The sequence below is a fragment of the Eleutherodactylus coqui genome, chromosome 3 (assembly GCF_035609145.1).
Source record: "Eleutherodactylus coqui strain aEleCoq1 chromosome 3, aEleCoq1.hap1, whole genome shotgun sequence".
Lineage (NCBI taxonomy): Eukaryota > Metazoa > Chordata > Amphibia > Anura > Eleutherodactylidae > Eleutherodactylus > Eleutherodactylus coqui.
Window position 1 is genome coordinate 15,537,967 of NC_089839.1, and position 12,407 is coordinate 15,550,373.

Sequence of the window (12,407 nt, forward strand, 5' to 3'; positions counted from 1 at the left end):
ACTGAAAATTTGGAGTGAGATGGGGGGGGGAAAAAAACGCAATTCTGCAATCTTCGGGGAGATTTTCACACAACATCTTGGCAGCCATAACTTTTTTACTTTTCAGTGGACATAGTAATATGATGGCTTGTTTTTCTGCAGGACATCCCATAGTTGCTATTGGTAGTTTGGAATACAGAGGACTATTTGATCAATTTTTATTCAATTTTTTTTCTTGGATTCGGGGTGACTAAAAAGAATTTTTAACATTTTTAAAAAATGCATAATTACCAGTGGAGGACAAATAATGTGTTACTTTGATAGATCGTAAATACCAAATATGTTTTGGGGAGGTCGTTTTGATTTTTATTATAAATATGCAAAAAAAAAAAAATTTCCAACGTATTACTTTCAAAACTTTTTTTTTTTAGCCCCCACAGGACTTTATGAGCAATCCAACAATCACAAGTTCACGAATAATGCAATACCATAGAAGGCTCCCAGGGCTGACTGCCTATCAAGCCATACCTATGGCATGGCTTAATAGACTGCCTGTCAGAAAGCAATATTATGGTATAGCATTATACTCCGTGATTCAACGATCGCCTTTCCCATATTTAGGATTAAAGAAAAAAAAACAAAAACTATTAATATGTTTGGCATTGCTGCATCTGCAAAAGTCTGACCTATCAAAGCGCTGGCCCTTTTACACAGGCCGATAAATCGTTCAGATTCCTGCAAAGTTGCTTATTTTCTCCCTATTTCGCCCCATTTAGAAAGGTTTTCAAGTTAAGTACATTAAATAGTACTATCAAAAAACACAACTTCACCCGCAAAAAAAAAACAAAAAAAAAAAAAAAACAAGCCCCTCGGACAGCTACATTGATGGAAAAATAAAAGTTACAATTTTTTTGGAGAAAGGTGTGGAGAAAGCAAAAATTGAAATAGAAAAAAAAAAGGGCCATGTCCTTAAGGGGTTAAAGGGATTCTATCTGATCCAGGGGCAGCATGAACCTGAGACTATTGCCCCACAAGTTTTATTCTGATACTCTGGGGGAGGTTTCAGAATACATGAACTTTGAAGTTTGACTAATAGCTGGGCTCTGAGTCATGGGGGCGGGCCTGCACCGCCTGCTACATGAAGAGTGACAGCTCATCTCCTCCTATACAAACCAGGAGAGAGCTGTCCCTCTACATGAACCCATTTAAAGGGGTCTTTTACTCACCTAAAAAAATGTTTCAAAATCTCTAGTGGCAGCTCTTCATTCATAGCAAGCTGGTTTAAAGTTATGTAGGAATTCTGCTCTGAGCAGTCACATCAAAATACTAACCACCACTTGTCAATCCATGAGTTACATGCTCCGCCCCGATCACATGATGGTGACATCAAAAGGTCCATCCCAAGGGCGGGAGTTACATGCTCTGCCCTCGACCACATGACTGACATGAAAGGTCCTGCTAGTCCATGGCTGCTATCCGGCTAGGTGTTCGTTAGCATTCCATAGCAACTGAGGCTGCGGGGGGTTTGTAGGGGATGGAATACTAACGAACACTTACAGCAGCCGTGTGCTTCCAGGACCTGTGATGTCACCCATCATGTGATCAGTCACCTGTGTTGGAAGAGTCTGGGGTCACATGACCTGGGGTTGATCAGTGTGTTCAGGACTCTGCTGTGCTGCGTTTCATCCCTGTTGTATGAAGAATGCATGTAGCAGAGTTGTATGTGATGTATATGTAGCAATGCTGTGTGTGACGTGCATGTAGCAGAGCTGTGTGGCGCATTGGGCCATCTGAAACTCTGGTACTATATAAATTTCCTAGTCACTAGTGACTATTGACCGAGTGCTGCTGCAATGGCAAACGGTCATCTGCCAATCACACGGGGTACTCTCCAGGTAGCCTCCCCCTTAGACGAAAAGAGTTCACACGGGTGAGGAATATACTGAGCCTGTGATTGTAGAGAAGGCCATCTGGTCCATCTAAGGGGCAGAGTTACCTGAAGAGCAGCAAATGTAAATTGACAGATGGAATATCGCACCGTTGCTGCAGCAGCGCTGGATGAAACTGGTCATGTGACTAGGGTCAGAGCAGCTTCCAATCCTGCCATTAAGAGACTTTAATACAACTTTTTGGGCGTATGGGCAACCGCCTTAAAGAGTCTATGTCATCTGATATAACCATTTTAAGGCTGAGGCGATTGGGGCAAGCACTTGATTGCTCGGGCCTCGCTCTTGGGACCATTGGCAAACAGCTGATTTTGCTGGAGACAATAGCAGCTGGCCTGTCATTGCGCCTGCTGCAGGAGACATGCAGTATCACAGGACAGCCGTTCACATGAATGGATGTTCAAAGTCCACCTGAATGGGAACAGCTCTTGCAGAATGGCGCTCCATTAGGACTCCTAGAGGGGAGTCCCGAGCAGGAGACCCAAATAGGGCATACGAACAAAGTTGTGTTCTTGGCACAAAATGCAGAATTCTCTTACCCGCGAAACTTTCCTCAATTTGGCACCAGCCAGCGCAGCAGCCAAGCCTGATAATGGACGGTTTTCTTCTGAGCTTACGGAAGCCATAGAAAATGGCAGCGGAGGTGCGGGTGGTGGTGGAGGAGCCGGTGGAGGAGGTGCAGCTGTAGTTGCCGGCGGTGGGGGTGGTGGAAGAGGTTGTCGTACAGAACAGGATGTAGGGAGGGGAGGAGCGGGAGGAGGCGGCGGTGGTAAAGAACATGGCGGAAGGGGAGGAGCGGAAGGAGGCGGTGGTGGTGCAGGGGATGTTGTCTGAGACCCACTCGAACCTGGAGGAAGAGGGGGAGGGGGAGGAGGTGCTGGTGGTCCTGGAACAACACCTACAGGAAATAGGAGCATAAGTAAATCATCATCATAGTAACAAGTCGTCCACATTAAAGCCTGGTCTATTCTATAAGACACTAACGGTATGGAGGAGATTATAGACTGCTAAAACCGTACATTAACGCCAATTATGAAAAAAAAACTACAAGATTGTTAGTAAAATTAGCCAAAAAGAGGAAGGCGGCTACGAGTATCATCTGTCTAGGACCACTGGCCTAGGCTAAAAAACTATAATACACCAGTATTGTCACAGTGTTTCTGGCACTAGGGGTAGAATGACAACTAGCGGGCAAACATCATAATGGTCACTTAAAGGTGTTACGTAGTGCGATTTGACACCAGGATGGGTATAGCATAACTGTCAAATGTGGTCATAGAATGGTTAATGATACCTTCCATAGACCTAAATAACTGTAGCCGTTGACAAAATAAAAGTTGATCTAAAATATATTAAACCGCCACAAGAGGGCGCTGCCTGCCTATAAAAAGCAGGAGAATGCCGCAGAGGGCGCCAAGAACGAAAACAAACACGAACTTTTTGAATTATTAGAATGTAATGCAATTTAAAACAATTCAAAAGTTCAGCGTTTGCCTTTATTTCAGCGCCGGCCGAGTGCTGCCGCGTTTTCCTGTTTGGTTTGCTTTTGCATCACAACTGTACGTCTTTTTTTGGCTATAGGAGGAGGGCCGCTGCTATAATGGTTGTGTTTGCAACAGTAATTACCACTTTACGGCACAACCAAAATATAAAAACTGCTCCTATACCAGTAAATTAACGGAAAGAGCAGCCATATTGGTTTCCACCTACGAGCTAAGGTGCATTTACACGGGCCGATCATCGTTTAGATTCCCGCGATCCAGCAAAAATCTGAACTGTTATTGCTCAGTGTGAATGAATGACCGACCGGCGAACGAGACGGAGAATTCGTTCGCTTTTCATTCGTTGTCCAGTTTCTGCATGCAGAAAACTAAATGATGAATCGGGCCCATGAAAACAGGCAGTTTTTTCTCCTCGTTTTCACGAAATCGTAACATTTATATATTTCTATTGATGTAGCTCTTCAAGAGCTTTTTTTTTTGGGTGGGACAAGCTGTATTTTTCAGCGAAGTTAAATGGAAAAAAACGTTATTGGGGTGGAGGGTGGGGAGGGATGAGTGTGTGGGTCTTGTTTTGATAGCGTACACATTACTGCAAAAATGACTATTTTATAGGTCCGTACGATTAAGACACTACCAAATTTATATAGTTTACCTTTTGCTGCACTACTGTTAAAAAATATATATATCTTTTTGGTGAAAAAAATTATTTTCTGCTGCCATAACTATTTTTCTACTCAATATATAGATCCCCGCCCGCTCTGCCTCCATTCACTTGAACAACTATCTGTAAAGTACAGGAGCTATAGTCGCTGGTACGGCTGTCTGGCGGTGAGGTGCTCAACAGTTGTACTGTGTAAAGGTACCTTTAGTCTCCTGCCCTGCTCCTGGGCACTGTGAAAGAAGATGCTGTTCTGTGCTGCAGATGGCTTCTACCCTTCACAGCGCCCGCTGAAGTTGGACTCTGAGATGAGCCCCGAGTCACAAAGGCAGGCCGTGCTGGCTTTTCCCCGCCTGCATTATGCAGATAGACAGCAAGCCCTCACCTTTTGAGTATAGCGAGAGAGCTGTCACTCTGCATGATGGGGGCGGGAAGTAGCCGGTACAGCCGAACTCTGTAACTTGGAGCTCAGCTCAGAGTCAAACTTCATGAGCCAGGTCAATTCAGTCACCAATAAGGATGGTCTGCTTGACACCCGAGGAAAAGTATCAGCATACTCAACCACCATTCCATCTACTTCTATGGAACAGGCGGAGATCGATGCACTTGATCTCCATTTCTTCCATAAAAGTGGAGGTAAGAGTGGTCACACATGCACACCGCCGCTTTGGTCACATGGAGCATTTGGGGACACTGTACTCAGGATGGTTGGACCATATCGGACAATATCGGACATCTATCCCTTGTGGATAAATTCCTAGGCACAAGATATAACGCTAGGTTTGCATCTTGTTTTCACTGCAAATTCAGCATGTGTGTCAGGAAAGCTCCTGGTGTACAAGCCAAATGTATCTGTTGGGCCCCCATTAACCCAGCATGGGCAAAAAGCGGGTCTCCTTTGGCACACGCTAGGGCGGCATACTTTATTTTAGCAGTAGGAGTTAATGGTTGGTGGCGTATGCCTGCAGCTTCTTCAGGGACCATTCCAACATATTGAAGGCTTTGTCAGGGACCACTCCCAACATCAACCTCCAATGGAAGCAAGAAGCCTGAGGAGCATGCCTGACTGCAGAGGGTAGGCAGCAGAATACAACCAATGGCATGACTGTAGGAGATTGATGTTCTCCAAACTTGTGCAGACAACAGATATGCAAATACAAAAAAAAACACTCCCTTCCCCTATGGAAATACTGTATATAGTCCTCAGTGCACACTTTCAGGCCAACTATATCAAAACACAAGCCTTATGAATGCATGTCAAAGGTTAGTCAGTTATTCGCAGTGACAGAAAGCCTTACCCGGATGGGTCGCAGGGTCAATCGGCTGAGAGGTTGTGGTCAAATCTGGCTGAGAAGCACAGGCGTCTCCCAGCACAGAGATTAAAGAGTTCTCAACAGAGGCAGGGGAAGCTGCAGGAGAAGGCAGAACACCAGGCTGGGATGAGGGTGCTGAGACAAGAGGAGTGCTCGGAGAAGGGGATGAGGACAGGGAGAAGGGTGGAAACAATGGTAGAGGTGGAGCAGGTGGAGGTGCGGGAGGACATGACATTTCATATGAGGATGTATCAGAATGGCCATTGGATGCATTGGAAAGGAGAGCAAGCTGAGATGCAGACACTAGGTGGACAGCCCTGGGACCAGTAGCCTTGCCAGGAGGACTACTGATCATGACAGGAGGGGATGGAGGAAGTGGAGCAAAATTAGAAGCAGACCAGGAGATAGGCTTCACGGGAGGTGGAGGAGGTGGAGGTGCAGAGTTCACCGGAGAAGGTGGTCTAGCGACTTTATTTATGGGCCGAGGAACCGTTGCATAATGAGGGAGGACAGGATGGAAAGCAGAACCCAGAGATGTAGCAAAACGTGACGCCGAATGACGGAGGGGAGGCGTCGGCGGTGTCGAGTTAATGGCCTGGGAGGTGACAATGACGTAGTCGGTGGTGGAGTCTGTACATATAGACGAGACTGGGACTGAAATGGCTTTAGCGTAAGGTATGGGAGATGATGAACGAGGCTGACAGGTGGAGTAATCTAGATGTTGAGTGTTATATAATGAGTTGTCGTAAGATGAGTCTGGAGTGTGAATGTGAGGAAAAAGACGGCAACAGACAGGACAAAAAAAAAGGAGAGAGAGAAAAAAAAGGAGCTAATGAAGCAACCAAACCAGCATTCAAAGGAAGAGTAATCAATGAGATCTACTGTTAGTATAAGAAGATTAGATAAAGGTTACTGCATTAACAGAGACATCACCTCTAACATGACCACACATCGGCATCGCTGCATACGGGAAGGGGACGGGTCTACCTGCAATCAATGACGGGACATGCGGCAAAACGCGTAACTGGGACACCTCCCTGCTCCAACCATTAGGCTGGCGTCGGACATTCCAGTATCTGTGCAGGTTGCAAATGTTATAAGCACCGCTGGAAATGCATCCAAGGTATACAGAGATCCTGGTTAGGGCCAGTGAGCGCCATCGGGAAGGTATGATCCCAGCCTAAAATATGCCAAATGGGGGTCAAGATGTTGCCCAAAATGGCATGGAGTTCCCTTCAAAGCACCAATTAGATTTCTGAGAAACCCAGCAATATGGAAATCCTAAATATTGCTTCTACACAGATCTACACCACTGCTAGAATCCATTCTCCGATCCATCATTGGGGAGCTTAAAAACAATGGACATTAAAAACAACCCTCCGGTCCCGATAAGAGTGCATTATATTACCTGGTGCTGTCCCCGTCTTAGGCCACCTGCAGACGGTCAGGTCGGATCCCGCTGTGAGAATTCTCGCAGCGGGACCCGAGCCCCTGCAGGGACCAGTGCGGCACTCACCTCTCCCGCGGCTCCGGCTCTTTCATGTGCCGGCTGCCGGCGGATATGCAGAGCGGAGCCAGCGGCCCGGGAGTCACATTTCTGTGCGGGGCTCTGCGAGACCCGCACAGAAATAGAGCATGTCGCGATTTGTTTTACTGCGTGTGATTTCACGGGGACAAAAATCGCATCTGTCTGCATAGGATTGCGTATTGTAATGCAATCCTATGCAGGCGTGCACGGGCGGAAATTCTGCGGGAAATCCCACCGCAGAATTTCCATCCGTGTGCAGGGCGCCTTAGTTCAGTGGTCAGTCCACCTGTTCCCAAGGCCCCTCTTCATTCTTCCAACATGGTCATGGCACTCTGGTTACTATTCAATGCACACTGTTCCTGCATGCTGCTTCCAGATTGGCCACATGAGCAGCACTGGCCAATCAGAGCAGCGTTTGAGGTCTCAGACTACCGATGCACTCACAGTGCCCAGTGTGTATTGGGTAGTAAGAATCACTGCAGGCATCTTGGACATACGAAGAGGTACCCAAGGAACAGGCGGATAGGTGGGAGATAGTTGACGGCTTGGACTCTCCAGCCCTCCCATTGAATTTAATGTAGCAACAGTGTCCATGCGCGACAGCCACTCCAGAGCTTGGGGGACGTCCTTGCGTTCCATTGACTTCTATGGGGCGGAGTGGAGATCAATGTGCTTGCTGGGAAACCTCCCTCCATCCCATAGAAGTAAATGGAATGGTAGTCACACATGCAAACGGCCATTCAATTTACAGAAGCATTGTGCATTGGGTAGTCTAAAAATCATTGCAGCCATTTTGGACATATGAAGAGGGGCCCCAGGAACAGGCAGATCGGCGGTTGAACCGGGAAGTTAACTCCCCACTTCCTGTCCTTGGACCAGAGTCAGAAACGGGAACAAAGTAATATTTCACGTATGACAGGAGAATAAACCAGACTCAGATTTTCCCGAGTCCATACACAATGACAAGTACTATGGACTGCAGGTACCATTTAAAGGACTACCAAAAAGCTAGGCACCAATTTGCAGGCGCATTGGGGTTGGTCCAGATGTGGTTGTATTAGAACGAGGTGAAGTCTCTGTTGCTGCGTGGCATATTGGTGTAAGAGTGAGTGGGTGTTGGCGAGTACCTGGGTGGAATATCTCTTACCCGTGTTGGACGCCCGCCTCTCACGCTCCCACTTCTGGTGCTCCTTCTCTAATTGCTCCTGTAGTGTTGCCTCTTGTCGCTCTTGCTCCAACCGCTCTTGTTCTTGGAGCTCACGCTCTAGTTGCTCCTGTCGTTCTCTCTCCTGCCTCTCGCGCTCTCGTTCCAGCTGCTCTTGCTCTAGACGCTCACGCTCCAGGCGTTCGCGCTCTAAACGCTCCCTCTCCAGTCTCTCCCTTTCTAATCTCTCCCTCTCGAGCCGGTCGCGTTCCATGCGTTCTCTCTCCATGCGTTCACGTTCCAGCCTTTCGCGTTCCAACTCCTTCTGTCGCTGCTGCTCCTGCAGCTGCCTGGGAACACAGTAAGAGAGAAGTGGCGTTACGGAGGAGATAAAAGAAACCATGGTGACCGGGTAAACGCTCAGCTCAGGGGACATTAATATTTAAGAAGAAAACCAGTTACCTTTTGTCAGAGTGAACGAAAGACCGTGCTTGGCGCAAACACAACGAAACAGTCTACCGTCACCTCCGTACAATATACAGACAGGGAGATGGCTTCCATCTTCCTGACATAACAGGCGCCGCTGCTCTCGAATGACTTTCCACTAGATTCTGTAACGTGGCCGATGGAATGGGGTCCTTTCTACCTTAAAAGTTTGGAGTAGATGGAGTTGTCTGGCGGCAAACTATTTCTTACAGCCCCCTGGGGAGAGGGGAATAAGCCAGCGGCAGACTCCTCGCATGGTGGCTTATCTCCAGCGGCAGTATAGGATGGGGCATGTTGAAATCTGATGTGACCGATCCATCTCCAACCTTGCCCTTCCATCTGCCATCAAGTGGCCTCTCCACACACATTAGTTAGCCCATCCTGCTAAAATTGACTATTTTTGACATATTAAATGTCAGTTTTTCGTTTAACGTTAATAGCATTTAGAGATACGCTTTACAGCAAAACTTTTAGGCAACAGACACAATAGACAGGAGAGGACCCACTGACTTCTATGGGAGACTGTTGTGGGCATGCTCTGTGATCTGAGAAGGGAGGGAGAGGAGGTGAGCTGTGACATCACCTATAGACTTCTATGGGAGAGTGTTCTAGGCATGCTCTGTACACTGTGTGGAGGTAGGAGATGAGCAGTGACAACCACATATAGACTTCGATGGGAGACTGTTGTGGGTATGCTCTGTGATCTGAGCAGGGAGGGAGAGGTGGTGAGCTGTGACATCACCTATTGTGAATGGTGGTTCCTGTGTCATTTACGGTATATAGAGATGTCACCTCTAATTGTAATCCTGCCCCCGATAATGAGATGACTGCTGAGAAGTTTTCATTACAGAGCAGGAAGTGTCAGACTATTATTAGGTCTAGTGGTCAGTGTGAGAACTGCAGGATTTTCGGAATCTTTTTAAACACAGATCTCAGAAAATTAAGGGGAAAAAACCCACCCAATTCTTAAAAAGCTTTAGAAGGGGTTGTCAGAGATTATTTATAATCTACCCCAAAACATCTGACAGGTGATGCAAGTATATACTGGAAAAACCCTTTAAAAACATGTACTTAATTTTTACAAGGTTATTTTCCAGAAGAAATATTCCCTTTAAAGCCCTTGCTTCACTCCTAAAACCCTGCCTTAACACAGTTTCAGCTTTGCCCTAGTGGTCACTGTGAAAACTGCAGAGGTTTTAGGTATTTTTGAAATATAGATTGTGACAGCCGTAGAAAACTTAAGAACATTTTGCGATTTTTAACCCGTTTAACATAAAAATTCATATAATAGCTCATTTATGAACGACACATTCCCTTTAAGATGAAAAACCGAAGGGGCTTAGACCATGTAATCGACGTCCAAATCCTTATATTTCCTCTTTCAAACTACAATTGGTACTTTGCATGTGGGTAGAAAGACTTCTACACCAAGTTTGCCGATGGTTATTATGTAATGGGATTGTACGAAATCAGAGGCCGCGCCACTCTTGTAGATCGGCTGCGTCAGAATTGGCACAGAAAACTAGAATGGCGCCAATTTTTCTAATCTCAAATTCCCCCTTTAAGAAACAGGTTTGCACGGCTCCATATCTGGTGGGGGGTGAGCGCTACAAAACTCCAGCTAACACTCGTCATGAAACTTTGTGATCTCAGGGTTGCTCAGCCACGACAAGCCAACCCGGGACGTTGCCCGTATAGAGTATACGGACATGAATTCCGGAGGTATGACATCTCCAACACATGCTTTAATGCTCTACAATCCCTTGCGATGGGTTCACCACTTCCCGGCTGAGCAGCTTTTCTGTACGATCCCTTCTACGGCTAATATGTACGGAGACCGAATGGCAATAGGCTCGGTTTTATAGACTTTAAGCAATGGGCATGGCTAAAACGGGCAAAATCAGTAACGTTCATGGGGCATCTACATATGTGAAGGCTATGCACATACTTTGGTTTTTCTATGTACCCAGAACTAACCAGATTTACCCATAAAACACAACTGACCACCATGGCAACTAGGACAACCGTCTGGTGCCTGTAAATCCAGAGACTATTGTATTATATATGACATACGATGTGACCCAGAACCCATGACCCACCAAGCAGAATGTACCCGGGCGCCTGAGAACGCCCAAGCTCTATACAAAACGAGCTTCATGGAGCAAAGCTGGGCAGCATACGCTTTTCCAGAGGTTCGTCACGACCGATGTGCTCCTTGAATGTTCTGCTACTAAATATATATAATCTCCCACCTTGTGAAGCCCCATTCTATTGTTTGGTGTACTTACAGGAGAAAGCGATCCACGTTTGGTCCATTTCTACCTTGAAGTACAATATAACAGCCATAGGGCTTCATGCTGACCGGCGCGGCGGTAAGTCTTGCTTTGTGCTGTTCATTGCCTTTTTATAAGTGTGTGGAAGCCTTCGCTGTGACTTCTCGACTATAAATAGTGCAAGCAAAGCTTACGAATGGAGGGGAGGGGTACGGCTCTGAGTCACCCTAATGCCGTGCGTACTATGTATTCATGTCACAGCCAGCTATGGGGCAATATACTATATACTGGTGGTGTACAGAAGGGACATGCTGTATATCAGAGGGCACCTGCTTCTGCATGTAGGAAGCATTGCTAACAATAAGGAGTTGGACTCCCGGAACCAGGATCAGCCAGATTGACAGGTCAGGAGTGTCGGGGTTTAGTTCAATGGACGCACTTACATACGTCAATATCTTTGGCATGAGATACCATTATTAATCCTGGATGTTAGATCAAAAGACAAAACACATTTTTCAGCTCCTCCTTGGATTATTTGTTGCACAATGAGGGATGCCCGAGAAAGCGTGCGGGCACTATAATTAGGCACTTACGGAATGTGGCCCATAAATAGCTCCGCCGCCATCTGCTGGCAGCACATTGTGGAATCGCAGAGCTTCAGGAGTCTGCCATGTTGTGGTTGAAGAAAGGGGAGGAGGGAAATGATGGAGACTAAAGGCTGATTTAGGCAACGATAAATCGCTCAAAAGATGTCGCTTAAGTGACTTGAGCGATCGTTGTGTCATTTACGGCGCAAGATGATCGATCACCTTGCGCTGCCAGCGGAGGCTGCAGAAGACAAGCTCCCCGCCCGACCCTCATTCCGTCCATCTTAGCCGCTCCCCGGCCGTCCCCCAACCATCCGTTCGTCCTAGCCACTCCCTGCCCGTCCCCCAACCATCCCTCCCTCCCAGCCGCTCCCCCAACCATCCGTCCCAGCCGCTCCCCGCCTGTCCCCCAACCGCCCGTCCCATCCCCCAACCGCTCCCCGCCCGTCCGCGTCAACCGCCCGTCCCATCCCCCAACCGCTCCCCGCCCGCGTCAACCGCCCGTCCCATCCCCCAACCGCCTCCCGCCCGCCCCCGTCAACCGCCCGTCCCTGCCCCCAACCGCCTCCCGCCCGCCCCCCTCAACCGCCCGTCCCAGCCCCCAACCGCCTCCCGCCCACCCCCGTCAACCGCCCGTCCCATCCCATCCCCCAACCGCTCCCCGCCCGCGTCAACCGCCCGTCCCATCCCCCAACCGCCTCCCGCCCGCCCCCGTCAACCGCCCGTCCCAGCCCCCAACCGCCTCCCGCCCGCCCCCGTCAACCGCTCGTCCCAGCCCCCAACCGCCTCCCGCCCGCCCCCGTCAACCGCCCGTCCCAGCCCCCAACCGCCTCCCGCCCGCGTCAACCGCCCGTCCCTGCCCCCAACCGCCTCCCGCCCGCCCCCGTCAACCGCCCGTCCCTGCCCCCAACCGCCTCCCGCCCGCCCCCGTCAACCGCCCGTCCCTGCCCCCAACCGCCTCCCGCCCGCCCCCGTCAACCGCCCGTCCCAG

At 48.5% G+C, this 12,407-nt stretch overlaps 1 protein-coding gene across 6 annotated transcripts in view; it reads right to left on the bottom strand.

Annotated features, from left to right (window-relative positions):
• Positions 1-12,407, bottom strand: part of ENAH (ENAH actin regulator) — an 80,254-nt gene that overhangs the window by 8,665 nt on the left and 59,182 nt on the right. For 2 of the 6 annotated variants that reach the window (XM_066595162.1, XM_066595163.1), the window contains exons 5-7: positions 8,074-8,420; positions 5,384-6,154; positions 2,465-2,823 (exon numbers count right to left, since the gene is read on the bottom strand). In XM_066595162.1, the coding sequence (XP_066451259.1) occupies positions 2,465-2,823; positions 5,384-6,154; positions 8,074-8,420 (1,477 nt within the window). The remainder of the gene's footprint in view (positions 1-2,464; positions 2,824-5,383; positions 6,155-8,073; positions 8,421-12,407) is intronic. The other 4 variants (XM_066595164.1, XM_066595167.1, XM_066595165.1 and 1 more) reach the window with 2 other exon arrangements.